Below are 27611 nucleotides of genomic sequence, written 5' to 3'. Positions count from 1 at the left end.
GAGGCTCTGCAGATGGCTTGCTCTTAGGCCAGGCTGCTGTAACCAGCTGCGCGTGGGTCTGTGAAAGGGATGCCACGTATCCCGCTCCGTTTAGGGCGGCCGCTTCCCGCCCTGCCTGTGGTCCAGAGCCCTGGGACCTGCCCGTCCAACGGCGTGGGGGAGAGGAGATGGGCAGCATCCCTCACCCTGGCCCCCATCGCACAGGCACACCCCCCCCCCCCCTTCCATTTCTGGGAAGAGAAAGGGCATTTTGGCTTTGAGACGTGCAGGCCGTGCCTTGATGCTCCCAAAACTGCTCTTGTCCTGAACCTGGCTGGGGCGGTGGCATCTGCCGGTCCCCAATTTTGTCCGGGGGGGATGACACCAGGAGGGGATGTGAAGGATCAGGGTGGCTGGGGGGTGCTGCCTGCCAGGGGGTCCCCTCAGGGGTGGGTGCTGTGGGGGAGGGGATGTAATGTGGCAGGGGGTCCCCTCAGGGATGGGTGCTGTGGGGGGGGATGTAATGTGCCAGGGGTCCCCTCAGGGATGGGTGCTGTGGGGGTGGATGCTGCATGCTGGGGGGTCCCCTCAGGGATGGGTGCTGTGGGGGGGATGTAATGTGTCGGGGGGTCCCCTCAGGGGTGGGTGCTGTGTGGGGGGGATGTAATGTGCCGGGGGTCCCCTCAGGGATGGGTGCTGCGTTCCAGGGGTTCCCTGAGGGGTCCGGCGCTGTGGCCGGGGGGTGCCCGCGGGGCTGGGGGGTGTGGGGGGTGTCGCACCCCCCGGTGCCCCCCGGCGGGGCGGGCCCGGTGTGCGTCCCGGGGCGGGGGGCGGTGCTCGGCGTGGGGCCGGCCCGAGCGGCGGGGCTGCCCCTCCTCCGGTCCCGCCTCCGCCTCCTCCCCCCGCCGAGGCTCCGGCGGTCGGGGCGGCCGCGGGGCTCCGCTCCCGCCACCCCGCTCCCGCCGCCCCCATGGGGCGCCCGACGGCGCGGCCAGCCCGGCGAGGGAGCTGAGCCCGGAGCCGCCGCCAGGTACCGCATTCCCCCCCCCCCCCAAACCCCCCCGGGACCGGGCGTCTCCCCCCGAAACCGGGCATCTCCTCCCCCCACCGGGACCGGGCGTCCCCCCCCCACCTCCGGGACCGAGCATCTTCTCCCCCCCCCCGGGACCGAGCATCTTCTCCCCCCACCTCCGGGACCGAGCATCTTCCCCCCCCGGGACCGAGCATCCCCAGTTCCCCCGGGGGGAGACGGGGGGGGGCTTCATTTCCCCGTCGGGTGCGTGGGGAAGGGGATGGAGGGAGCAGGCTCAGCCGTGGGGTATCGGCTTGGAGCCGGGTGGCACATTGGGGGTGCTCCCCCCTCCCAAACTTTCCACCCACCCACCCCACCATCGAAAGGGGGGGGGGCAGGTGCTGCTGCTGGGAGCAGCCTTCCTCCCGTGGGGGCCGGGGTGCTTGTTGGGCTTGGGTGCTCTCACCCCAGAGCCATGGGGAGGGCGGTGGGGGGAAGCTTTATTTTGCCCCAGGAACACCCCCACCCCCCAGGGTGGGCGTGAGGTTCCCAAACCCCAGCGAGCAAGGTTTATCCGCAGCCAGCGCTGCGCTTCAAACCTCTAGAAAATAGATGGATAACAAGTTTTGAGGCCCAGCGTCCACCCCGCAGCGTCCTCCCGGCTCTTGTGCCTTTGCAGTCCCGTTTTCTATTTAAAAGGGGCTTTTCTCTCCCTCTTGCTGCCTGGAAGCCAGCCCCGCAGGAGACTGACCCAGACGGGGAGCCCACCGCGGCTGTCTGCCGGTGCCAGCTGTGCCTGCTGCGGTTAGAGTGCCCCAAAGTGAGTTTTGGGGTTTGCGTCCCTCGGCTGCCTCCCTTACACCCCCCAAAAACCGTCTGGGGAGCAGGCTTTGAAATGGGGAGCTGTGGGATGGCTCCCTGCTGGAGGATGAAGACGGAGGAGGAAGAGGAGCAGATGTAACCACAGTCCCTTCCCTGCTCGGGGAGCATCCCGGTCTGCGGTTTGGCTCCACAGCCTTCCATTTGGGAAGCACACGAGGGGCAGGAAACCTGGGATCACTCAGCAATAGGTTTCCCACCGGCACGTATGTTGCAGAGCCCGGTGGGCTCCCACCCCCCATCTAGGACAGGGTCACCCTCACTGCCGTGTCGCCTGGGTAGAGCCGGAACACGGAGAATATCCTAGGAGGAAAGGCTGCCCGCTCTCGCTGAGCTCCTGCCCGGCATCTGTAGCTGTCGGAGCTGAAAACTTCCAGAAACCGCATCCAGGCTGCGTTTCCGATGGCTGCCGGACTTTTCCGGACTCCTTCCTCGGTGCATTGCTCCTCTTAGCACCGGGGTGTGTGTGAACAACCACCTCTTCTCCCCGCAGCACTCCGGACCGTGGCACTCGTGACATCCCAAGCTGTGTCCTGGTTGTTCCCCCCCACCTCCCCCGGATGGGGGGGCAGTGGGTTTTGGGGTGGCTGGGCTGGGAGCGGGCAGGCATTGCCTGAGGAGGGAGCAGGCAGGCAGCGGTGGTGGGACATTTCCTTCCTGGAAGGCAGGAAGTGATTATGTCTTTGCACGAATGACACGGAGCCTAAAAATAACCGGCAGGTCTCTGTTGTGAGCAAAATACCCCCTGGGATTTGCTCGGTTTCGCTTTATTTAAGAGAGCGGGCTGGGGGAGAGCGAGCTCCCGCGCGCTACCGCGCTCGAAACCACCAAGCGCGCGACGGTGCGCGCGACAGCGGGTGCTGGCGTGCAAGAAGGTGCCGCTGGTCTTGCAAAAGGTGTGGGCTGCAGCAGCCCGGCTTTGGAAAGCGACCCCGTGTAAATGGAGCCAGCCCAGCCTTCCTCCCCCCCCGCCCCGTCGGGAAGGGAGCCGGTGGTTAGCTATGAATAGCACAAAATCATAGCCCTCGCCTTCCCGAAACGCCCTGGCCGGGCTTCTCGTGGCGCTGAGCTGCCCGGGGTTTGGAAGCGGGGTGCTGCGGCGTGGGTGCCACCCCGGGCTCCCCACCCTCGGGGTGAAAAATTTTGGGGGAGCGGGTTTGGGTGTAGGGCCGTGGTGCTTCTTGGTGAGTCGGGGAGTATTTGGTGTCAGAGGAAAGCTCCTCCGCAGGACGGTCGTCTCTTTGGAGATGCCCCCGGTCTTTTTCTCCATCCTTTATGGCTTTTTTTTTTTCTTTGCACTATTGAAAGGAAACTCTTCAGTAAGCATGCTCGCAGACCTTGAAACCGCTGGCAGCGGGCTGACGGCACAACCGGCAGTGCTGGCGCTTGCAAATTAGGGCTTTGTTCCTCTTTCCATTGACGCTCATTGATAAAACCCCTCACTTCGACGTCGGGCAGCCTGAGCATCTCCCGCCTGTCCGTGAGCCGCCTCTTGGCCCCGCAAAGCAGCACCCCAGGGAGCGGCGTGATGTGCGAGGGGACCTGGTGGGGGTCTTTAAAAAATGCGGTAAAGGAGTTTTGTGGAGGGGAGAGGGTGCGTGCGGTAGCTGCTCACCCAAAGGGCATCCTGCGCCTGGGCTGCTGTTGGCCGTTACAGGTGGGTTCTGTGCAAAGTTGAGGCAGCTCAGCCAAAAAAGCCACGTCTGCTTTGTATCCTGCTAACGAGATACTGGCGTTTATATCTTAAGTCCTCCCGTGCATCGCCCAGGCTTTGCTTAGCGAGGAAAGTTTGACATTGATGATTAATTATTCACTGTAAACCAGGTTTGGGAGTGGGGGCTGCAGCCCGGGTACCTCCCAACGGGTACCAGCATCCTCCCCATCGGTGGCCGCGTCCGTGGCGGGGTGCAGAGTCGCACCCACATTTCTGGGGTGATGTGCCTGGATGTGTTCTTTTTCCCTCCCTTCCTTCCAGTCTGAAACAGCTTTCTCTGACTTCAGGGTAAGGACTTTTACGTTGGAGGACGGGGATGTGGCGCTCAGTTTCCTGCCAAAAGGCAGGAGCGTGTCAGGGAGGGGGGTGTGAAACACCGGGGTCCTCGTTATCCCAGTGGTCCCGCTTGGATTTGGGGGAAGGCATCCCACTGATGCTTTCCCGTCCTCCTTGGCAAATGCCGGTGGTGGAGCACAGGGCGCGGGGGATCGGCAGCACTGATCTTGGCCCGATTGAGAAATACCTCTGTACTTTCTAGGAAATGCTGCTTATTTAGTTATATTTTTGGCCATCGGCGCTGGCTCTCTGAGAAGCCCGTAGCCCATGAGGATGGAGGGCGGTTGCTTTTGCTTGTTTAAAAATAATAATGAAACAATCAAAGCTTGTAAGATCAGAGCTGTCTGCTGCAAAGTTGGCTTTCCAGAGCTTTTTCCTCCCTGTTGCAAAGCGCTTTTGGGTTGGTTTAAGGCATTTTGGGTCACATTGCTTCCTTGCCTTATTTCACCCTTGCAGCTCGGCAGGTGAAGGACACGTTTCAAATAAACCATGGCTTAATTTGTTATTTCTCACCTTTCTTTTTTGTTTTATTATGTTTTTTTAATAAGCCAAGCTGCTTCCTTCCGGCATCACCTGGAACAACAGGAGCCCGGTTCCCACGCAGCCTCTGCTCCGGGATATCTCCCGACACACACGGGCTCCACTGGCAAAGGGCTTGCCATTTGTGGGTTATTTTATTTTCACTGTTTTTTGAAAAAGAAGGTTAAAGAGCACGCCAGGGCGGGGGGCTTGGCTCCAGCGCTTCCTCCGGGGTTCGGTGATGCCCCTCTGGCAGCGCCGGGGCTTCCTGCCGGCCGCCGCGGTGTTTCCTGCCTCCCTGCTTGGGTCGCCGGTGCTGGGTGCCCCCCGGTCCCTCACGGATGCATCCGTACCGGCTCGACGCTGAAAAGCTGCTAGGGCTGCCCCGCACCCAGGGGAGGGATGGATGTGTTAGGAGGATGCTGCAATTGCCGCTGCTTCCCAAAGGGCTTTGCACTTTATTTAAAAAAACCCAAACTGTAAAATAACCTGAGGATGCACGGAGGGACATTTATTTGATTTATTTCCTGCTGACAATGAGGCGGCCAGGCAAGTGCATGCTTCCTCCTCATCGCGGCGGCCGGGGCAGATGCATCCTGCAGCTGCAGCCCGGCCGCCCCCCGCTATATTTAGTCCATTGTTTGCTCCGGCTTTGAGTCCTCGCCAGGTCCCTGGCCACGGGAATAACCCCCGTGCCGGGCGGCGGGGGAGAGTTGCTGCTCTGCGAGGCGGGGAGGTGGGGGGCTGAGCACCGTACGTCGTCGTGACTTATGTGGGAGAGGCCGCAGAGCCCGTGCGCCGTCTCTTGGGATGCTCAAGCAGCATCCCGGTGCCGTCCTCCGGTGTTCCCAGGCTCGGCGGGACTGGCCATATTGGGAGAATGTCTGTAGGGGAAGGGAAGCATCTGTACGTTGCCTGCCCGGAGGCTCCGTTTTCTCTTTAGACAGGAGGAATAATTAACCGGTGGCCGCTGGAGCTTTGAATTTAGGCAAAACACCTGGAGAAGAACAGTGCCGGTTTGTTCGGGCGGGATGCCCTCTCGCAGGGTGTCGGTCTTTTTTGCGGCTGGGGAGAAAAAGGGCTCTTTGTTAAGGAGCCATGGCCACGATTTATCTCAGGCTTGGCTTTTAGGTCCCTGAGATTAGGGCTGCGAGTGCTGGCGAGGGGATGAGCTGGCTGGGTGAGTATTTCTGGGGTTTGTCCCTGCGCCCCTCGCCCTGTGGAGAAGATGTAGGCAGGAGGCAAGGATGCTGCGCAGGGGGGTTTGTCTCCGCAACCTCTCTCTCCTAGAAAGGAAACCCCTAAATACAGCATCGTGCAAGGGAAGGGATGCTCAGAACCGGCTCGCCCCGGCTAATGGCTAACACCGTCGTAACATCCACGCGGTTTGCATCTGAGCCTCCTAGCTTCTTAGAGTGGCATGAAAACAGAGCAAAGCCCCACCAGCTCGGCTGATTTTTAAGGAATAATTCAGATCTTAACATTCCAGGCTGAGATGTCGGATGCAGCGGGGTTCTTTTAACTATAGGTAAAATAGTAAAACTACTTTTTTTTTTTTTTACAGGTAAGTTGCCTGCCTAAGCACCTACTTAGTGTTTGCTAATTGTGTTCAACTGTTGGGGAAAAAACCCTGATATTTGGGCTAATCCAGAGCCCTTTGGTGGGCTGGTCCCCCCCGGGCTGGTGCCTGGGCTCCTGCCTGCCTTGGCTGGCCCGTGATGCTGGCTCTTGTTGCATCTCTTCTCCTTGCAGCCACCAGCGGTATTTGGGAGAGTTTTCAGGCAAGATCATTTTATCAAGTTTCCTGCATTTGGGTTTTGCTTCCCAGCCTGTCCCATTTTGTGTCCCAGCTTGCAGGTTGGGCACTGGGAGGCTGCAAGCCCTCCGGCTCCCATCAGATGCAGCAGTACCAGTAAATAGCTGCTCCCATACAGACAACACCAGCACTCCCCTCTTCCTGTGGCTTTTTAGAGCAGTTCCCGCGGTTGCCCAGAGCACCCATTTTGGGTAATTTCGGTACTTTTCTAGAAGATGCTTGCTTTTGCTGCCCAGCCAAGGGGGGGGAAGGAAGCTGAAATGTGATTTCCTCTCTCCATTCATTTTGTGGTTTGCAAAACCATTTCCAAATCTGCCCGGCGTCTTTTATGTCTGTTATTCGCCGATGTGGTTTGTCAGGCAAAAAATAATCCCTGGGGGATTTATGGTGAAGGTGGGTGACTGCAGTGGGGGGAGAAGGATGAAGGAAATAGAGAAGCTGCCTGCATCTGCCTGCAAGTTGGGGGGTGAGTGTCCATCCCCCAGCATGGGAATGCTGGAGCAAATCCAGAGGGATCAGTACAGCTCGTTGGGCTGCGCTGGCTGCTTTTGAAAAGATGCACCAATTCTGAGCAAAATAAGGAAAAAAAGTGTCCTGGCTGAATGCCTCCCTCCTGCTTGCTGGCTGAGCTCTCCAAAGCCACGAGTGCCTGCTCTGAAACACTCAAACCCTCCCTATATATATATATTTATTTTGCTTTATTTTTGCCCCAACAGTGTTTATGTGGAAGAAAAGCGTAAGGGGACTTGGAGAAATGGCACTGGCTTGAAAGAGCTGTTTTGTTGTTTTTGGTTTTTTTTACTCCCCTTCTCTCACATGTAAAAGAAACCAGGCTGCCTACTGGTGCAGAAAATTCACGGTAGAGCAACAAGTTTTCTGCAGAGCAGGGAAGGAAGATGGGGAGGAGGGGAAAATCTGTGCCGGGGCACAGCCGTCTCGAAATAGCACATTTTCCGGAGGCTTTCCCCCTCCTTGAAGCATTTGCAGCTGCTGGGGGCATCGTATTCCCTGGGATTGCAGTCGGGGACTGATCCTGTACTGCTTGCAAGGCAGCAGAAGCAGCTGCAAAAGCATTTGTAGGGCTCAGTTAAAGCCACCCCGGGTTTCCCAGCGCTGTGCATCGCCACCGAGCAGGTACCGTCCCCCTTCGGATGCTGCCGGGGTTATTCCCCGTGCAGCATCAGTAAGTACAAAGGAGATTTTATTGGGAACCGTCTCGTTAGGGGTGGGCAGGGTTTTATTTTTTTATTTTTTTTCCGGGCTACCCCCTTGCCATCTCTCGCTTCATTTGGTTACCAGGATCCGGCCCTGGCTGGCGCAGACAGTCAGCGCATTGTCCTGGACCGGTCGAGTGTGGCAGGATGCTCCTGGCCGTCGCCAGCCCCCCCCCCGCCCCGGGCTGGCTCTTTTGCTTTCATCCTTGTTTAGGGATGAGCTCCCTGGGGATCAGGGCAGGGGGGGTGTCTGCTTTTGGGGTCTCCCACCTGCGCTGGGGAAGAGGGTGCCCCTCTGGTATGGGAATAACGAGCTACATTAAAGGCAGCTTTCAGATTTGCTCATTAGTAGCTGGAGGAAATCCTGCATCCCGCTGCCTCGAGGTTCCCGATGTCTCCGGTGCAATCCAGGGCGTTTCTCGGCACTGCAGGATTATTTATGGCTGCGTGGGGGGCACCTTTCCTCCTTGCTGCCTCCCGCAACTTCTGAGGCTGTAAAATCACGTGCGGGAACTTCACAACCCGTCCCCCCCGGCTCCTCCTCTGCTTGCACGTGCATCGACACGCGTGTGTGCACGCACATGCATGCACAGCCTGGACCGGGGAGCAAACTCCCTGAGCCTCGCTCGCTGCTCCAGCCACGCTGGGCACCTCCTAAATCCTAAATTTAGTAATATTTACTCGCTGTTCAAGTGTTTTCTGCCTGGGGAGGGACCCCGGAGTGGTTTATGGGCCCTGGGAAAGCGAAGGATGAGGCTAAGGGCTGTGCCGCTGTGTCCTTCTGCAGTGCCATCTGCTGACTCAGCAGATTTGGAGGGGGGGGTTGGATCCAGCAGCGTTTTGCCTTTTTTTTTTTTTTTCTTTTTTTTTTTTCTTCTCCCCTCCTCAGCCCCACTGTCGGTTGCTCCGGGTCCAGACGCTCCCTGATGGGGGGAGCCGCATGGCGGGCAGGCAGGGAGGAAGAAAGCCCTTTGCGGGAGCGGGAGGGAAAAAGCTGGCTTAGCGTTTCTTCCCAAATGGGCCTCTCCTTGCCGGCTGTCCGTGGCAGGGGGGCTGCCCTGCACCCACCCGGGATTCTTCCTTCCTAAAACGGGAGTGGCTGGAAAAAAAAAAAAAAAAAAAAAAATTTCCTCCTCCCTCTCTCTCTCTGTCCTTGTTTCCCCCCCCCACCCCGCGGTCACTGCTGCCTCCCCATCCCGGCGCAGCCGCCTGCGGATTATGGGTACTACCGCCAGCGCGGCGCAGCAGGCAGTTTCGGCATCCCCCCTGGAGAGCGGGGCTCCGGGCGACGGCAGCATGGAGGACCAGCGCTCCCTCAGCATCCACTCCTTCCAGACCCTGGGGCTTCACAACAGCAAGGCTAAGTCCATCATCACCAACAAAGTGGCGCCCGTGGTCATCACGTAAGTCCTCGGCAGCCTCTTGCAGCTCCGCACCTCTCTTTTTCCGCAGCCTCTTCCCTAAATATTGCTGCTTTTTAGTCTTTACCTATGCCGTTATTTTTTTTTTTTTTCCTTCGCCCACCCGCATGTGGCTTTTGCAGGTACAACTGCAGGGAGGAGTTTCAGATCCACGACGACCTGCTGAAGGCCAACTACACGGTGGGACGTATTTCTGAGGCCACGCTGGAACACTACCTTGTGCAGGTGAGCATCGCCGCCACCCCACGCCGAACCCATTTCAGCCTGGCGTTTGGGGTTTTTGGGGACTAATGTTGAAGATCACCAAGAAAAAGCCACTTGTCTTCCCAGCTGCGTTCAAGCCTGCTTGCTCCAATCCACTTATTCCCCGTCTTCTCTCTGCCCATCTTATTTTGCAGGGGAAATATTTCATGGTCAGGGACGTATATGGCAAATTAGATGTCTTGAACACTACCGGCAGCTGCGGCGCTCCCAATTTCCGACAAGCCAAAGGAGGTTACGCCGTGTTCGGCATGGGGCAACCGAGCCTCAACGGCTTCAAGCTCGTGCTGCAGAAGCTGCAGAGAGAGGGCCACAAGGTTGGTGGGAGGGTGGAAATGGGGTTGGAAGAGGGCAGGAGAACTTTTGGGCAGCCTCTCCAACTCTTTGCAGGAGTGCGTCTTCTTCTGTGTCCGTGAGGAACCCGTGGTCTTCCTGCGGTTGGAGGGGGACTTCGTGTCCTACACCCCCCGGGGCAAGGAGAACCTTCATGAGAACCTCCAGCGCCTGCAGCGGGGGCTGCGGGCGGAAAGCCTGGAGCTGGCCGTCCGCAAAGAGGTGAGGTGGGACGGGAGGGGGTCATCACTGCACACCCCCCCCCCCCGCCACCGGCTCGAAGATGAGCGGGGGGGGTTGTTGGAGGTGGTGGGCGCCCCACGGGTTTTGATGAGGGGTCCTCATCTCCGCTAGATCCATGACTTCGCGCAGCTGAGCGAGAGCGTCTACTACGTCTACAACGACATCGAGCGCTTGCGGGATGAGCCCCACGCCGTGCGGGTGCAGTGCGAGGAGGACATCCAGGTGACGGAGGAGGTCTATCGCAGACCCGTCTTCCTCCTGCCTTCCTACAGGTGCTGCCCTTCCTCCTCCTCCTCCTCCTCCCATGCGGCCGGTGGCTTTGCTTTTGCAAGCCGGGCTCTTGATACCCTCTGAAGCCACGTGTCCTCCACCGTGGTGGGGACAAAGCCCCCGCCATGGCCCTGGCCTCCTGACAAGGGCTGTCCCCGTGTCCGGCAGGTACCACCGGCTGCCCCTGCCCGCCGAGGGAGCCCCTTTGGAGGAGCAGTTTGACGCTTTCATCCGCTTCCTCAGGGTGAGCCGAGGAAAAGCGCCTGGTCTGCGGGGCCACATTGGGTTGGGATTTGCTCCGGTGCCTGAGCAAGCGTGCCACGTTGGGGAGCATCTTCTGGTTTTGGCTTTACGCTGCCTGTTAGAGGATGCCTGTGCCTGCGGTTGCATCCCATTCCTGTTGCTGTAGACCTTGCTGGAGAAGTCCATGTTGTCCAGCTGCTTGTCCCTACCGCTGGCTGGAGGTGACCATCCCTCGCCACCTCCCAGCATCCCTGCGCAGTTGGCTTTTCCCTAAATGGGTTTGGGAGAAATGATCTGGATTTGGTGCAAAGGCTTTCAATGGCACAGCTTCTCTCTTTTTTTTTTTTTTTTTTCTTTTCTTATTTTTTTTGATTTTATTTTTTTTTTTAGCCTGGGAGATGAAATCTCAGCAGCTTGGGGACTGGTGGTGGGAACATCTCCGGTGGGGTGGACAGGCCAACGTCCGCCGGCAGCTGGAGAGGGCAGGGGGCAGGGGAATGCAGTGGATGGACCACCCGTTGGGCTGTCCTGGTCCATCCACACCACCCCCTGAGCAAAGGGGAGATGCCACCCACCCCTCCGCGCCTGGGCAGGGCCGTCGTCACCTCCACCCCGGTCATTGCGGTGGCAGACCCGGCTCTCCTGGAAGCCTCTGTGGTCCCCATCCCTCTGTCCCTCCCTCCTAGGAGAGCCCCAGCCTGCTGCTGCGGGACCCCGGCAGACCCCCGCCGGCACTGCTCTTCGGCTGCCAGACCGGTGTGGGCAGGACCAACTTGGCCATGGCCATGGGCACGCTCGTCCTCCACCACCACCGAGGAGCTGCCCAGAAGCCTGAGTAAGCGGGGCAACCCCTGGGGCCGGTGGGGTTGGGGGGGGATGCCCCGTGCCCCCGTGCCCGGTTTGATCTCCTTCTTCTCCACCCCAGCCTCCCCCACCCACCTAAAACATCTCCCAGGGACAGGCTTCGGGTCATCCAGACCTTCATCGAGATGGTCCCCAAAGGCCAACAGATAGTTGAGGAGGTAAGGGGGTGCCGGTGAAACCCCCGGTGGGGTGGGTGGGAGGGGGCGAGGTCGGTCCCTGTCCCAATTCGGGGGTCGCTGAGCCGCTTTCCGCTTGCTCCTCGCAAGGTGGACAGTGCCATCGCCTCCTGCTCGGAGATGCACGATATGAAGGAAGCCATCTACGAGTACAAGAAGAAGCTGGAAGGGATCGGGGAGGACTATCAGATCCAGGTACATTAATTAGAGGATTGCTTGGATGCAAGCCGCCTGCAAGGAGTAATTTATCAAGCTGTTTTTGCGTGGCGATGAGAAGAATGTAAATTCTGGAAATCTGAAGCTTCCTGTGAGCTGGAAATTTCCCAGGAATGTGAAACCTGGAAGGTTGTGGAGCTTTTCTCTTTTCTTTTTTTTTTTTTAACAATTGTTGAAGAGCCATAACATTGAGCAGGCTGGGATTTGGGGGGAAGCTGGCTGTTTTGGGCTTCACCGCTGCTTCTGGTAGATGACCTCGGGGCCAAATAATATTCTGTGCCCTGGTTTTGTCAGCTCTAAAATCAGAAAATCCATACCAGCCTGGGTGGTAAAAGTCCTCGGGAGTTGGGAGGGATTGTTGCTTGGAGGTTTTCCTGCAAATATAGTTACTCAAGGTCAAGCTTTTCTATCTGTAGATTTTTTTTTTCCCTTTTGTTTTGAAAAGCCATCAGGGTGGTTTTCCACACTGGAAAGCCATGGTCTCCCCTGTCTGACCAGGGGGCTCCGCACCAGGCGATGGAGGGAGGGAGGCAGGGAGAAAGGATGCTCAGATGGAAGTGCTGCCCCGATCCCAGCCTCTTTGGAGATTCAATTTTCCCATTTAAATGCTGAACGTGGAGTGGAAGTGCTGGGGCCGGTTGCAAAGGGCAATCTAAAAACAGGTGCTGTGTGGCCAAAGCAAATAGGCTGGAGCAGAAAAACACCATGAAAATGATTAAGCCATGGGAAAAGAAAGCATTTACTGTCACTTTTTCAGTGTTTAGTGGCAAACACCAAATTTTAGGCCCCCCCTGCCACTTTTAGGGCAGATTTGGGTATGTTTGGTGCTGCTCATGTGATGGTGAATACTCTCTTGTATGGTGGGGGAAGCTTGGGCACGGGGCAGGGGATTTTCCCGCTGCCTCGAAGCCTTTCCCTGACTTTTCTCTACTGGGGCAAACTGGTCTATGTCATCCTCGACGCCGGGGAAACAAACGGCTGGGGGACTGCGGTAAAATAGCTACAAGGAGTGTTTATTTGAAGTCTGCGTGGAGGGAGAGCAGGTTTAAACAATGGCGAGGGGCCAGGAAAATGTGCTGGAGGGGGGAGAGAGGATGAGGAGGGAAGAGGGGCTGATGCTCAGCCCTTGAGAAACAAGCCTGGGCTTGGGAGGGCTGGAGGGGCTGCGGGTGGTACCGGGGGGCTTTGCTGGGTGAGCTTGATTTTGGGGAGAGGTAGGGCTTTTCTGGGCACAGAGGAATGATGTCATGCTGGACTGTGGGTTTCTGCCCTGTGTTGGGGGGCCAAAAATGGAGATTTAGGTCCTCAAGCGATGGTGATGCAGGGGGAGGTGCATCCCAGCGTGGGATGCTGAGCTGCAGATGGATGCCCGCGGTACCCAGCTCTCCACAGCTGGAACGCCAGCGGATCATCCCCCTTTTCATCAAAAGCCTATTTAAGGGGAATATTAAAGAGATTTACCTTGGGTGAGAGCGCAGGACTCAGGAACCCAAGCACTCGGGGAGAAGCGCTGCTCTGTCAGCAGTGCCGCCGGCAAACCCCGGCATGGCTGCATCCTCGCAGGCTTTGTTTTGAGTTTCCAGAGCAAAGCCTGCTGCCCTGCCTCTTGATGAATGACAGCGGGCCAGACTTCTCTTGCGCAGAACAAGTAAATATTCATAAGTAAGTAAATATTCAGCCACGTAATGTTAGAGATGCGCAAGCCCCGCTCGCCAAGCCGACCCCCGTACATACACAGCCCCATCTTAGAAGATTTTCCATCATACCCTGGGGAGGGGATCCCAACGGGCTCTCCAGGGATGCTCCTGGATCCCGTGCTGGGTGCTCCTTCGCTGGCACCAGCGTTGCGGGTTAGTTTGTTGGATGGGATGCTCAGCTGTACAAACCCTGTCCCGAGGCAGCGTGGGGGTGGTTTCCAAATTATGGAAGATCCTGAGGGCTTGAGCTTGTGCCGCTGGGAGGAGAGAGCTGTGCTGGGACACGTGCCTGGTTTGGGTAATGATGAAGATGAGGAGGAGGAGAGCACGCTTGAAGACGTCTACATAGGCATTGTGATGCTTCTGGGGATGAAGGGAAAGAGCAGGTGCTTGGAAATGGAGGATATTACAGGGTGTGTGGCTTATGTCTCTTATTTAATAAGCTCGTCTTGCTCTTAAGTTCATCTAGCGTCACCCATCATTTTGGGGTCTGCCACCCCCCGAGATGCTGACCCCGGAGTGGGTCTGGGGTGTCCTGCTGGGCTCTGAAGGCAGACGGGGGGGGTCCCCGAGAGTTCCTTGACCATTCCTCACGTTACCCGGAGCATGGGGCTGGGAGGTGTTAATCAACACCCTCCCCTTGTGTTGGAGTCTCCCGTTAGCATCTGGACAGTGTATCCCCCCCAGGACAGCACTGCCCCTTGGGACCAGTTGGAACCGCTCCCGGTGTGTCCTTGGGCTAAAGGGAAGGTTTTGTTTGACCTGAAATGCAAATTTATGTCTTTAAGCATCATTTAATATGGAAAACTAGAAATGTTTCATTAAAAAAAAACCAAACAACAAAAAACATCAAAAAACTATATTCAAAGTTGGATTTTGTAGGTTCTCTGCCACGTTCTCATTTGGAAGTGGTTTCTTTCTAAACAAACAGCTTGGTGAAGTTAGCATGAACATACCAAAAACATTCTGAGTGGCTTAAATGGCATTTCTGCCCCTTTTTCCCCCCAAAAAAACTGCTCCATAAAAAAAATGCCTCGGGCCTGTTTACTACTTGCTTGTCTCTCTTCTAAGCCAGCCGCAAACAAGCATGTGTAGAGGTTTTTTCCCCCCAGCTTCCCAGTCTGCTCCGGGTTGCAGGACGGGTCAGCGTTGGGCATCACGAATCCCACCTGCCTTTGCTTTTAGGGGAGCAGCACCAAAGAGTATTTCCTCCAGAGGACTTTGCAGAGCCTTGAACGCTATTTCTACTTGATTGCTTTCAACTACTACCTTCATGAGCAGGTAAAAAAAAAAAAAAAAAAAAAAAAGCCAAACAACCCAACAACCCAAAACCCCCTCTTTTGCTTTTTTTTTTTTTTTTTTTTTGTCTTCCCTGTGTAGCGGGAGGGAAGGGGTCCCCACCTTGGAGTTTCCCAAGCAAATGCAAGTGTTTTTTTTGGTGGGGTCGGGGATGCGAGCCCAGGCTGATGGCACGTCCCCCCCCTCCTCCCCGGCCCCCCGCCGGCAGTACCCCCTGGGCTTTGCCCTCAGCTTCAGCAGGTGGATGTGCCGGCACCCCGAGCTCTACCGGCTGCAGGCGGAGATGAACGCGTCGGAGCTCACCGTCACCGGGGACCTCGTCACCAAGGGGACGCGAGTGCTGGTGAGTACCCGTCCTGGATGTAGGGATTCGGCTGGTGGCTCCTCGTCGTCCCCTGGAAATGGCACCTTCCCGGGATGCTCGCCCTCAAAGAGCTTTGATGGGGTGGGAGAAGCAAGGGGTTGCCCTTTTGTAGGGCAGGTGCTGAGTCTTGGGGTCTCTAGGTCTGTGCTGGGGTCTCGGGTCCATGTCCTGCTGGCATCCTCAGCAAGGATGGGCATGTGGCCAGAGACCCCCCATACGCACGGATGTGTCCGGCCCCGCAGACCCAGGGTACCGGGATGCTGGAGCACCCCGTGACGTGAGCCTAAGCTGCTAGCCTGGCTGCAGCTTCCTATTTCTTGGTGGTCCTCGGCTGCGGCGGGGTGAGGGGAGGCCGGAGCTGTTGCTTTGGCACGGTCTTGCTGCAAGAAGAGCATCTCCCACCTTTGAAATGCAGCCGCGTGGCTTCGAGCCCCGGCTGGCTGGTGTCGCAAGGGTTTGGGGGCTTCTCCTGAGCGGGGACCACGGGTGAGAGGTTGTGGTGCGCTGGGAACCCCCTCTGCAAACCCGTGGGTGGGAGGGGGCGGCTGCAATGGCCCGGGGGGTGCACCCCTTGCCCGGGCTTTGCTCCGCTGCAGGTGGCGGATGAGCGCTTCTGCCCGGACGTGCTGAGCACCGCCAAGGAGATGAGCGTGGCCAACTTCCGACGGGTGCCCAAAATGCCCGTCTACGGGACGGCACAGCCCAGCTCCAAGGTGAGGGGGGCACGCACAGCCACGGTGGGCAGGGTTGCCCGCAACGGGCTCCCAGCCCTCCCATCACCCTTGCCCACCCCTTCCCCTAGACCCTGGGGAGCGTCCTGCGGTACCTGACGGATGCCAAGAGGAAGCACGCCCGCATCGTCTGGATCAACCTCCGGGAAGAAGTGGTCCTGGAGGGGAACGAACAGATCTATACGCTGCGGGAGCCCGGGCACCTGGAGGAGCTGATCCCTGTGCCCGCCGCCTCGCCCCAGCAGCTGGAGGTGAGCTCATGCCCCTCGCAGGAGCCTTCATAGGTGATGTCCGCAGGTTTTGATAGTCCCTCACTCTCTGGAGCTGTTTGTTTTGGGTTTTTTCTTTTGTTGTTTTTTTTTTTTTCCCCTGTTTTGGCAATGAGGGGCAGCGGTGGTATTGGGTGCCGTGCTTGGCTCGTGCCCTTCGTGTCTGCTGGAGGCTGGGGACAGCCCAGTTGATGCAAAACCAGGTGGTCGACCTGCTCTTTATCGTACTGTAAAAATAAAGGAGTCCTCCTGACTTCCCTGTCACTATGTAAGAGTTTGCAAAGGCAGAGCAAAGCGGAGATCCTCCCCTGAAGAATTTATAGTGTGGCTTGAAAGCGAGGGTAAAAGGCACCCGGGGAAAGGAGAGCAGATGTTCCCAGCTGGGTTTCCAGAGGGGATAGGCAGTGGAGGAGCTTGGCTGCCAGCACGGCTGCGCAGAGAAGCTGTCTGGGGTGGTGGGAGATGATGCTCCTGAGGCTCCCATAGAGCATGGTGGGGACCGTGGTCCTGGGCAGAAGCGGTGGCCAGGACCTGGTGTGGGGTTTTGAGTTGACTGCGGGGTGTTTGAGAGGGATCAGCCTGCATCTGAAAAACCAGATTAAAATCCTGAAAATAATTAAGAGGAGTGGGTCTTACGGTGAGGGTTTCTCCATCCTCTACAGAAGCTAGAGGCTACCCTGAAGGGTGACCTGCTGAAGTGCCAGAAGTGGCTGGAGGTGTACCTGGAGGCGGAGAAGCAGATGAAGATGTTCAAGAGCTGCCTGACCACACAGGAGATCTTCAGCCAGCAGAAGAACGCCTGCCAGGGGCTGACCTACCGCCGTATCCCCATCCCCGACTTCTGTGCTCCCAAGGAGCAGGTACCCTGCGGACGGGACGGTGCTGCTGCCTCCTTTCCCAAGCCATCCCTGCTGCTGCGGGGTGAATGTCACTTGGGTGTCGGTGCCACCCAGCCCTGGGACTACGGTGGTGTGCCCAGGCTCGGTGCGGGATGCTTGCTGGGGCAGGGAGGATCCCCCAGGAGATGCTGCACTGAGACCCTGGGTGCCTTCAGCCGGTCAGGGATAGAGGGGAGGCTGCCGGGCTGGATCCGGCAGCAAGGAGCCAGGGATTTCAGCCTGGAGGCTGTAGGACAAGGGGGATCCCATGGTGGGGGAGGGAGGTGGGCAGCCTGTGCTGACCCATGGTGGGCTGCACCCGTAAAAACCCACCGGCTTTGCCCCCGGCAGGATTTTGACCGGCTGCTGGAGGCGATGAAGAGCGCCCTGGCCGAGGACTCACGGACAGCCTTTGTGTTCAACTGCTCCAGCGGCCGGGGCAGGACCACCACGGCCATGGTCATCGCTGTCCTCACCCTCTGGCACTTCAACGTGGGTACTGGGGTCCGCAGCTCTCCCTGGGGGTCGGGCCAGAGTGGGGGCTCCTGGGGGAGCTCGGTACAGCCGGCAGCAGCCGTTGCACAATGGGAGAACTAAAAGGAGCGTGGGGAGGGCCAGGGTGGGCTGCGGGGGGGCAGATGCCTGTACATTGGCGTCTTGCTCTGCCTAGCCCCCAGTGAGCTCCAGCAGAAGTGTGGGTGCATCCCTGGTGAGCTTTTATCCCGTTCCTGAGAGCTCCCACCCCAGGACGAAGGGTTAAGGGCAGGAGAGATGTGGTTCCCTCCTTGCAGAGCGAATGGTGGGGGTAAAATTTCGGTCTTCTCTGCCCAGGCAGAGGGGAGGTGGAGGATGCCGGGGGTCCTGGTGGGTTGGGTGCTGGGTCTGCATTTCTGCTCAGCTGTTGGGCAGCGGGGACGGGGCCGCGCAGCCCCTAATGGCACGGCCCTCTCTGACCACCCCAGGGCATCCCTGAGATGAGCGAGGAGGAAATCGTGAGCGTGCCTGATGCCAAGTACACCAAAGGAGAGTTCGAGGTGAGTCCTTGGGCCTGACTGTGTTTTAGGAGTCCTCCTCTGGGTTTTAGGAGTCCTCCTCTGAGCAGACTCTTTGCTACCTTAGCCACAGCTCTTTGTTTGGAGGGGTCGGGTCCTCTCCCGGGCAGGGACAGAGCAGTGGGGTCAAGGTGAGGAGGCACCTGGTGAAGCCCCTGCTGCTTCTGCCCATGCTCCAGGTGGTGATGAAGGTGGTCCAGCTCCTGCCCGACGGTCACCGGATGAAGAAGGAGGTGGACATGGCCCTGGACACTGTCAGCGAGACCATGACGCCCATGCACTACCACCTCCGAGAAATCATCATCTGCACCTACCGGCAGGTGAGCGTGTCCTCTTCCCCATTGGCACAGCGCTGCCCAGGTCCATTGCACCCCATCCCAGGGGGTGCAGCCAGGCTCCGGGACCAGCCCTGCTGAAGCTGGATGCTCTCTTGGGCTGAAGCTTTCTGGCATGTCACCAGAGAGGTGCCAGGGCTCTTTTGGTCATGGTCACCCAGGGCCGTCTTGCATCCCGTGCTGTCCCGCATCCGACCTGTCTGATGCTGTCCTGCATCCCAGCCAGCATCCGGCCTGTCTGGCACTGTCCCACATCCCGCCCAGCATCCCACCTGTCTGGCGCAGTCCCACATCCCTGCACCATCCCGGATCCCAACCAGCATTTTGCCCGTCTGGTGCCATCCTGCCTCCCACGCAGCATCCCGCCTATCTGGCACCAGCCTGCATCCCATCCCGCATCCCACCCAGCATGCTACCTCTCCAGTGGCATCCGGCATCCTGCCCAGCATCCCATATCCCACCCAGCATGCCACCCATCTGGTGCTATCCCGCATCCCAGCCAGCACCCTGCCCATCTGGCATCATCCTGCATCCCATCCCGCATCCCACCTAGCATCCTGCCCATCTGGTGCCATCCTGTATCCCACCCAGCATCCCGCATCCCACCCAGCATCCCGCCTGTCTGGTGCTATCCCACATCCCAGCCAGCATCCCGCCCATCTGGCACCATCCTGCATCCCATCCCACATCCCAGCCAGCATCCCTCCCATCCAGCGGCGCACAGCCGGCAGAGGGCAGGGCCGATCCGTTCCGCTCCGCTCCCAGCCCCGAAGGCTCCTCCGGCTCCTCCAAGCACAGGAGGGGACCCATCCTTGGGAGGGGACCCATCCGTACCCACGCAGGAGGCATCCCGTAGCCAGCCGAGCCTGGGGGCCACGGCCCGGTTTTACGTGGGAGCTTCTGTGGAGCTGATGAAGGGGAGAAAGGATAATTTTTATTAGATTTGGTTGTTTTTTTTTAAGCTATGCAACTGTTTCATGGGGTCTTGGAAGGGCTGAGCTTGGGGCTCAGCAATGTCCCTGCCTGGGCTGGATTGACCCACGTCCCCACCAGTGACGGCTGCCATTGACTCATGTTTTCAATTAATGGCCACAGATGATTGACTGGGGGAAGAAAAAACGAAGCATTTACTCACCTGGTAACATCTGCAGCTCCCTGAGCGTTTGCCTCACGGTTTGTGGGGTCCTCTGCTTTTTTTTGGGACTGGGAGGGAAAACCTGAGCTCTGTGGGCTGAACCACTGGGGACTTGGCTGTTTGCAGCAATAGCTAGTGTGAAATTATTGGGGATAAGTTATTTTATTTTATTTTTCCCCCCCTTTATGTATTACGGGGAGGCAGCCACGTGGCCGGCGGGAAGTCTCACCTATTTTATTGTGTGCTTTGCTGCTGCAAGAGCAAAAAACCTCCCGTGCTAAATGAGCGGCTGCCTGCTTATGGATTTAATTATGCTCTCCGGTGACCCCGAATGATCCCCTGCCTTGCTGCCGACTCCTGCCTCTAGACTCAGCCTTTGGGGGCTCCCAGGAGGAAGAATCCTCGCAGAGCAGTCTCACCCGCCTGCTCCCGGTGTGGTTTTTTTGTTGTTTTTTTTTCACAAGACAATTCCCGTGACCTCCTTGCCCCTCTTCCCGGTGCTTGGTGGTCAGACCAGCATGTCGGTGTTCCTGGGCCGTATCCTGTTTCCGGGCCGGCCGTATCCAACTTGTCCTGGTGGGAAAGCGAGATAAGGAGGGAGTCATCCGCTCCCCCTGCACCCTCTGCCCCAGGAAAAGCCTTTTTGTCACTGCCTGCATTTTGCGTTTCCCTCTTGGCTGCTCCATCCATCCCGTTGGATTTGGCTGCGCCGGGAGGGAGGCACATGCAAATGCTTTAATTTTTAATTATTTTTATTTTTTCCCCAGTGATGGGCAGCTTGAAGAAGAGGAATTACAGGAATTGTATATTCTAGGCGTTGCCCTAATCGACTTTTAATTAAGCCGTGGTTAGTGTTGAGAGAAACGTGGGGTTTGGGTGAACCAGCAGTGTCACGAGATGAATGCTGTGCACCCAGGGCTGACGCTGCTTTGTAGTCTGGGGTGCCTGCTGGGAGATGCTTTGCAGGGTTATAGGACAAGCAGGAGGGAAGGAAAAGGTGCTCTGGTAATTGCTTTGGTTTTTTCCTACCCCTTCCCACCCCTAACTGGGAGGAAAAAATAGGAGGATGTAAGAAAATGCTAAATAATAGGATAATAGAGAAATTATAGGATAAAAATTGATAAATAATAGGATAATAGAATAAAATTAAATAGGAGAATACAATAAAATGATAAATAATAGGATAACAGAATAAAAAAATAAAAAGGATAAATAAATAACATGATAAATAATAGGATCTGCTCTCTGCAAATACTGGCACACACGTGCAGAGGAGACACCTTATCCAAGGGCAGAACCCCTTGCCTGGTGCTGCCACGAATAGGGGTGCAAGTGGGTTGAACAAACTGTGATTTTCAAAGCCCAGGCGTGGAAATTGTTTGTGTGCCGTGGCAACGGAAGTCCAGGGAAGGACCTAGAGAAAGTGGAGCTGGCTCATGCCCGAGGGTGGGTTGGTGCTGACACCAGAGCGAGGAATTGCTGCTCTTTGGGGTGGTCTGTGGGATACGCAGCGGGATTGCCTGTGGGATTAGGGCTCTTATGCCGGCTGGCTGTTTAACCCTTATTTATTATTTATTAATTCCTGGAGGGGGCATCACTGCAGGGCTCATCTGCTCTTAAAATAACGGCTATAATAATAATAATATAATAATATATGTAATAATACAATAATGGGAGGTGTGATGGCCACCAGCCTTGGAGTAGGGCACTGGGGGGCTGCCGTGGCCTCCTCTCCTCCAGCAGCAGAGGCTGAAGCCAACTGGGGGATGCTGGAACGGGACATGTTTTCCCCTGGGGAAATGCTTTGCAGGCCAGGAGCTCATGGTTTCGGGTACGGTTTGCACCTGGGCATCTATTCCTGGCTCCTGGGCACACACCCCATACATTTAGCAATGCCTCATCTATTTTTTGAGGGCTGCACAGTGAAGGGGAAGTTTTTATATGCTGGAAACCACAAGGTAATGGGGGTCTGGGCTGCCAAGCCGCAGCGGGAGCGGGCTGGAAGGATGCGCTTATTTTTATCCTCAGAGTGGTCCTCCCTCCTCGGCTGGAGGCGAGGTGGGAGCTGCAGGCTGGGCTGGGCTCCTCGGGGTGGGGGGATAACGGGGTCGGAGGGCTGGCGCGCAGCAGCGTATATGGCTTTTTTACCCAGTGTGAGAGGTCCTCGTGGGTCCTTCACCACCAAACTTCACACGTGGGATGGAGAGCAGGACCGTGGATGAGGACTGGGGCAGGAGCTGCCTCTCGGATGCTCTCCCAGAGTGGGTACCACAGGCATCTCAGCCGCTTTCTTGCTTCTTCCAGGGGAAATCTGGCAAGGACGAGGAGGAGACGCGGACGCTGCAGCTGAGGAGCCTGCAGTACCTGGAGCGCTACATCTACCTGATCCTCTTCAACGCCTACCTGCATCTGGAGAAGAAGGACTCCTGGCAGCGGCCCTTCAGCCTCTGGATGCGCGAGGTGAGGCTCTCCCTGCCTCCACCTTGTATTTAGAGGGCGCTGGGAAGCAGACCTCCGTCTTTATTTTATATGTGATTTCTGTATGGTTGTTGGGGGCATCGTATATGGTCCCTTCGCTCTGGGTGAGCTCCCGTATCACCGGGCTGGTGGCTCTCCTTGGAAAGCCGGGTGGGTCACTGGAGATGGGTGACATCCCACTACGTGGATGGGGTGCTCCTCCCACCCCAAACCTGCCCTTTTTTCCTCTTTTGAGTTTCCCAGGGTTTTATTTTGATCTGGCTGTGATTGCAGCATCTGGGCCTGGGAGGCCACCAGCCAACCCCCCCCCACGTACCTCTGCTTGGCTTGGTTACCTTGGCTGGCTCTCCTTGCACCCAAACCCACCTCTGGTCTCTTTGCAGTGTATTAAAAATAAAATATCCCGGCCAAGTGGATCGGGGGAGTGAAAGGAAAGAATAATTAAAAGCAGACCTGCTTTGCCTTGCCTGGCTGGGGCAGGCAGCGCAGGGGATGGAGGGCCTGGGAGGATGGGGATGGTGCTGGGCATCCGAGAGAATTGGGACCCAGCTGAAAAAATGAAATGGGAGGTGGGTGAGAGACCCCAAATCATCTATATTTCCATCTTTTTATTATTTTTTGAATTTTTATTATGCAGAGATCAGTTTTTCTCTCCTGGGTGTGCATGGTGCTAAGTGGGCAGCGCCTGCCTTTGTGGGGAAAAAAACCCTCATCCCTCCGCCTGCCTTTGCCAGTGCCGCTAATTCATATTGGCATGTTTGATCCGCCAGGCGGGAGATGAAAGCGGTGGCTGCCAGCTCTGCTCACCGTCCCCCCTGCCCCATCTTGCTGGACGGGGCCGCAGCGAGGAGGGGGGGGGGGATGGCCGGTGCCCACCCCGGCGTGGCATCCCGGTTATGCCGGTGTTTGCATTGCCTGGCGGAAGGCGGTGGCTGGACCATCTTTTAGTGGAGATGTGTGATGCTTGCTGTTGGCTGGATGTGGGATGCATGGGTTTAAATGCATCTCTAATGCTGCATCTCTAATGCTGCATCTCTAATGCTGCATCTCTAATGCTTGCATTTATATCTGCCCTGTCCCCCCCGTTTGCTGGAGGGGGGGGAAAATTACACCCAACCTGTGGCTACAAGGAGCCCTTGACCCCAAAAGCGTCCCTTCCTGCTGCATAATCCCTGCATTTTTAGCAAAAACAAGGCGCCATTGTAGCTTTTTGGCAGAAGGGTGCCAAAGCCAACAAACCCTGCAAAGGCTGACCCCAGCAGCGAGGAAGCAGCTTATAAAATGTTAGAGCTGGAGGAAAGCTGGGGGGGCTGCGGGAGGCGGGTGGGTACCTGGATGCGGGGAGATGCTGGGGACCTTCCCTGCGCATCTTCACCTGGGAGGATGCTGTGGGGGGGGGGTTAAATCTCTCTTCTCCCTCTGTTTTCAGGTGGCGGCGGTGGCTGGCATCTACGAGGTCCTGAACCAGCTCGGTTTCCCTGAGCTGGAGAGCCTGGAGGGCAAACCCCTGTGCACGCTGCGGGGCCGCTGGCAGGCGCAGGGGGGCACCTCCCGCCCTTTCCGTGGGGACTTCGTGTAGGGTCGGGTTGTGGGGGGACCCCCCTGTGGCTTTCTCCTGGCGCGGGGAGAGGAAAAAGACTGTTTTCCCAAAATCTGGGGGTGTGGGGAGGGAGGGGTGAGCCCCGAAACTGCCTTAGAACGTGGGAATTTCTGGGGTTCTTTTGGATGCAATAAAAATATTGTAAATTAAAAATCAATCCTTTTAGGCAGGTGCTTAAGTGCGAGCTGGTGTGATTTGAAAAGCGGCTCTGAAATGCTGGGATGCCATCGCTTGAATTTGGTGGATGCACAGAATCATGCCAGATTTTTCGAGACCATCCCCACTTTCTCCCTAAACCAGTGCAGCATACATGCACAAGTATCATACATGCATATATATGCATACACATAAATATATATATAAATATATAGCCATATATTTATGGCTCCGTGTGTGCATATATATCTATATCTATCTGGAGCCATATACACTTGTAGCCTGGATTAGGGCTCACAGAGATCCCGGTCACTGGAGACCTGGGTGTTTTTAAGGTTTAGGCATCTTTGTTGGTTCTTCCCAACTTTTTTAGTCATGGATGCAGCTGGGGGAAAGGCGGCCACGGCCCCAGGCTTGGGGGCCCCGCTGACCCCCAGACCTGCCTTTTCATTGCCAAGGTGATGCTGGGGGGGGTTTAGCTGCTCAGCAAAGAGGAGACTTAAAAGCATAATTAATGTAGGGATTTACTTATTTCAGGAAAGGAGAAAGGGAAGAGTGAAAAAAAATAAAGTTAATCAAAAGAAGATGCAAAGAAGGGCTCCAATGCCCCCCCTTCCCTCCCAGCAGGGGGAAGAGGAGGCTGGAGGGCGATGGGGAGGTCACTGGTACAGGCGGCAGCCCGGATGGAGGGATGATAAAACAGGACGGGGAGCACAAAAGCAGGAGCACACGCTCCATCTCTCCCAGCAGCTGCTTTCATCTGCTGCCAGTGGCAGGAGGCGCAGGCGGCAGAAATTCAAATGTAGAGGGTGGAAAGAAAAATATCATTTTTCAATAGCAAGGGATGCTTTTTCTTAAACATTGGGATGGTTCCTGCTGTGGCTGCAAGAGCCCCGATTCCCAAGGGGTCCCTTGTTCTTTTTGACTTAACCATGCATTTTGGTTTTACTTTTTTTTTTTTTTTTTTTAAAATGTAGAAATACCTGCCTGAATATTTTGTCCCTTGTTGAGTATTTCAGTGTTTGGATAATTTGCTGCTGATGTAGTAGTACAGTTGACTTAGCGATTTGCAAGAGGCTGTTGATGCTATTTTTTCCTCTTCTTTTTCAATGGAGCACGTGCTTTCCATCTTTGCCGAGCCACAGTACATCTCCATTTATTCTGCCTTACTAAAGAAATTACCTGCAGGCTCCTTTGCTTTCAGCCAGGCTGCAGATGCAGACCCTTCTCCTGCCCCCGCCAGCAACCCTTGGAAGTCCTGCCTAATAGCCCTGACTTAATTAGGCAGGGTTTTTAATTGCTTAGGAAATCCCAGCCCCTTTAATCTTGGTAATGAAGGCTGGAGCTTTGCATCACCTGGACTGCGGGGCTCAAAGGCTTCTTTCCGCTTTCCCACCATCCTAACAAGTGATTTCCAATGTGGGGTAAAAGCAATTGCCTGGGAAAAAAAACCCCACCAAACCCTTGGAGATGGGAATGTGTTTGAACGTGAAAAATCAACCGTGCTGTATTTATTTCTTCTTTTCCCCAGGCTGGGAAGGCAGAAACCTAGCTCCCTCTCCCAGATGATAAGTTAAACCTGGCTCTGAATGGGTTTTTGAGGGATTTGCTCAAGCTGAAGCTCTCAGTGCAAGGTGGGGGGAGCCAGTGGGGGGGGATGGCTGGGAGACTGGGCACAGCATCCTCAAGGGTGCTGGGTGACCTGGTCCCCATCAATTCTCCCGTCCTGATTACTGCAGCAGATTGCTTTTCTGCAAATTCAGTTCATGGTTTCCCTTCTTCCCACCGTTCCAACTCAGCCGTGGTCGCACCACTGAGCTCTGCTGAGATATTCGGGCGTGCATCTCCATCCCGACCTGCAGGACTTTCCTACCCTCAGCACCCTCCGCGGGCTCAGCCCATGTCCTCTGAGTTACGGTTTTGCCGCTCACCGGTGGCAAAAGGCTCTGAAAGCGTTCAGCTGGAGACAAAGCAAACAGGGTGGGGATATATATCATATATAGAGAATATAGAATAATTATAGAATTTATATTATATATTATTATATGCTATATTGTATATAGTATACATTGTATATTATATATTGTGTATATATTGTATATATATTATATAGATCTTATGTACTATATAGAACACAATTATACAATAATATAAAACAATTATTCTATATAATATAACGTAGAGAATATATTCTATATAATAACACACATATATAATATATAAAATATAAAGATATATTTAAAAAGCAGCTATTAGTAAGATGGGGTTAATGAGCTGACCTCCAGCCTCAATGGGGTATATTCCCTGCCAGAAGCAGCATTTCAACCCAGGGAGGCATCAGTAAGGGGGTCTGTGGGCAAAAATACTTACAAAAAAGAACTCCAAAGGGTGGTTTTATATTTAAAAAAAAATGCTATTTTCCATTGGCTGGGTCTGCTAGCTGACCTTTTCACTAGAAATTGCGTAGTGTGAGGTTCAGGGAGTGAAACAAGCCTTTATTTTTTTCACCTCTGTATTACTCCTGCCTCCTACTCTGCCCCGTTTTTTCAGAGCCGGTTTTGCTCAGCCAAGGAAAGCCCATGGAAAGAGCGGTCATTGATTGATTTAATTGATTTTCATGAAAACTGGTTTTCTGCAGGTTTCTGACCCTCGGTTAACCATGTTATACTCCTATTTCTCTGCTCTCCCCATCTTATTGTTCGGGGCTTTGAGTGTGGGAATACAGCCAAGGGGATCCGAGGTTATTTTGGGGCACATAATTAAATATTTAAATCCCAGCCAGCAGTCCTAAGGGATTGATTTCAGAGCAGGAAACACAGATTCCTGGCTGTTTTTTTGCTATACCGGCCCAATGGTATAGCATCCATCCATATGGCCGATGGTATAACATCACCGTGTTCTTCCCGGGTCTGCATCTCATTTCCACGGGGCACCCAGGGCATCCCTACAGCTCTGGGTGTCATTGCCCATTTATTGGGCTTTGCTTTATTTACAAGCTCTTTTTTCCCAAACCCACAGGCTCCTGGGAAAATGGGAAATTGCCGGCTCTGCAGCCGCGGGAGCCAGCATGCCGTCTTTAGGGATGTGACGTCCGGGCTGCCTAAGGATGCGAAGCCGGGCTCCGTGTTATGGCGAGGTAAGGGGAGAAGCCAACACCCCCCAAAATCGCCCGGCGTCCTGCCTTGCACCCATGTTTGTACACACAGGCTGGGGTGGGTCATGGAAACTCTGAACATCATGTAAAAAAAAAAACCCAAACCAAACCCCACCCCTTATTCTGCCTATGGAAAAAGTTATTTGCAGCATTGAAAATGGTCTTTGTGGCAACAGCCCTGATGGAGCTTGAAAGAGATGAGATGCGGGGCTGGAGAATTTTGAAAAGGGGCCCACAGCTGCCTTAACAAATAGTGTTAGCCGGCCTTTTACCTGTGCCAGAGAAAATATATATATTTGATATATATTTTTACATATATATATTGCTGTAGGGAGCGAATTTAAAGGCTGCCATGCCAACAGAGCCTTGCCCACGTGCACCAGGCTGGACCGCATCATTTTCCCAGAGAAATCCGGGTGCTGCATCGCTGTCGGTGCCTCCCTCCCTGCAGGGCTGGGACATACAGCCTTAAGGGCATCTTAAGGGTAAATTGTCCTCAGGTGGGACCTGCCTTACACTCCCCCCCCCTCCCCAGGAGCTGGAACCCAAACCTGGGGACACCAGAAGCCCCCCCCCCAATTTCTGCTTGCGCAGCAGTGATGTTTGCATTTCTCCCCACGTTGCTCAGGAAGTCTTGAGCACAGAGCAAAGGAGGGACTTTGCTTGCTCCTGCACGCCAAAATACCCTGGATCATCATCAAAGAGGGGTTTTTTTTGGCCAGTTTTGGAGTCCAGCTCCATTGTCGTAAAAGCAGTGAGTGATTTTATTACTTTTTTCCTTCTTTCTGGCTGCAGCGTGGGGGTAACGTGGCAACGGTGACTTTTCTAGCTGTGCTCTGCTACTGGCTAACGAGATTATTTTTTAAATGGATAAGCATGTAGTTATTAATGCTCCTATTTGCCTTCCCGTCCCTGAGGGTTTGGTGTATGCCGATGTACCCTCGCCAGGTTTTTCACTGCAGTGCTG

The 27611-nt window shown here is 55.7% G+C and overlaps 1 protein-coding gene and 1 long non-coding RNA gene across 3 annotated transcripts; both read left to right on the top strand.

Annotated features, from left to right (window-relative positions):
- Positions 1 to 858: 858 nt before the first annotated feature.
- Positions 859 to 23525, top strand: PALD1 (phosphatase domain containing paladin 1). Of its 2 annotated transcripts, none has more exons than XM_075025393.1 (20): positions 859 to 1009; positions 8675 to 8872; positions 9013 to 9115; positions 9289 to 9468; positions 9542 to 9706; positions 9839 to 9999; positions 10166 to 10241; positions 10927 to 11075; positions 11166 to 11262; positions 11371 to 11475; positions 14379 to 14474; positions 14701 to 14835; positions 15453 to 15569; positions 15659 to 15838; positions 16519 to 16716; positions 17086 to 17226; positions 17697 to 17768; positions 17966 to 18106; positions 21561 to 21716; positions 23164 to 23525. In XM_075025393.1, exons 2-20 carry the CDS (start codon positions 8688 to 8690, stop codon positions 23311 to 23313), a joined length of 2607 nt encoding a protein of 868 aa, XP_074881494.1. In that variant the 5' UTR covers positions 859 to 1009; positions 8675 to 8687; the 3' UTR covers positions 23314 to 23525. The 2 variants fall into 2 exon arrangements, with proteins under 2 accessions (XP_074881494.1, XP_074881495.1); XM_075025394.1 differs by lacking the exon at positions 859 to 1009 and adding an exon at positions 1741 to 1811.
- Positions 23526 to 25136: 1611 nt separating this feature from the next.
- On the top strand, positions 25137 to 27133 carry LOC142030020 (uncharacterized). Its single transcript, XR_012650069.1, has 3 exons — positions 25137 to 25470; positions 26509 to 26626; positions 26976 to 27133. It is a non-coding gene; the product is annotated as an uncharacterized LOC142030020 (long non-coding RNA).
- Positions 27134 to 27611: the final 478 nt, after the last annotated feature.

Source organism: Buteo buteo, chromosome 4, assembly GCF_964188355.1.
Source record: "Buteo buteo chromosome 4, bButBut1.hap1.1, whole genome shotgun sequence".
Taxonomy (NCBI): domain Eukaryota; kingdom Metazoa; phylum Chordata; class Aves; order Accipitriformes; family Accipitridae; genus Buteo; species Buteo buteo.
The sequence above is the reverse complement of the archived record's forward strand: the minus strand, read 5'-3'. Positions and strand labels throughout refer to the sequence as shown.

Coding starts and splice junctions, on each gene's coding strand:
- PALD1 (XM_075025393.1), top strand. CDS start 8,688: ATGGGTACTACCGCCAGCGCGGCGCAGCAGGCAGTTTCGGCATCCCCC. Junction 8,873..9,012: donor GTGGCGCCCGTGGTCATCAC/GTAAGTCCTCGG, acceptor TGGCTTTTGCAG/GTACAACTGCAGGGAGGAGT. Junction 9,707..9,838: donor AGCTGGCCGTCCGCAAAGAG/GTGAGGTGGGAC, acceptor CATCTCCGCTAG/ATCCATGACTTCGCGCAGCT.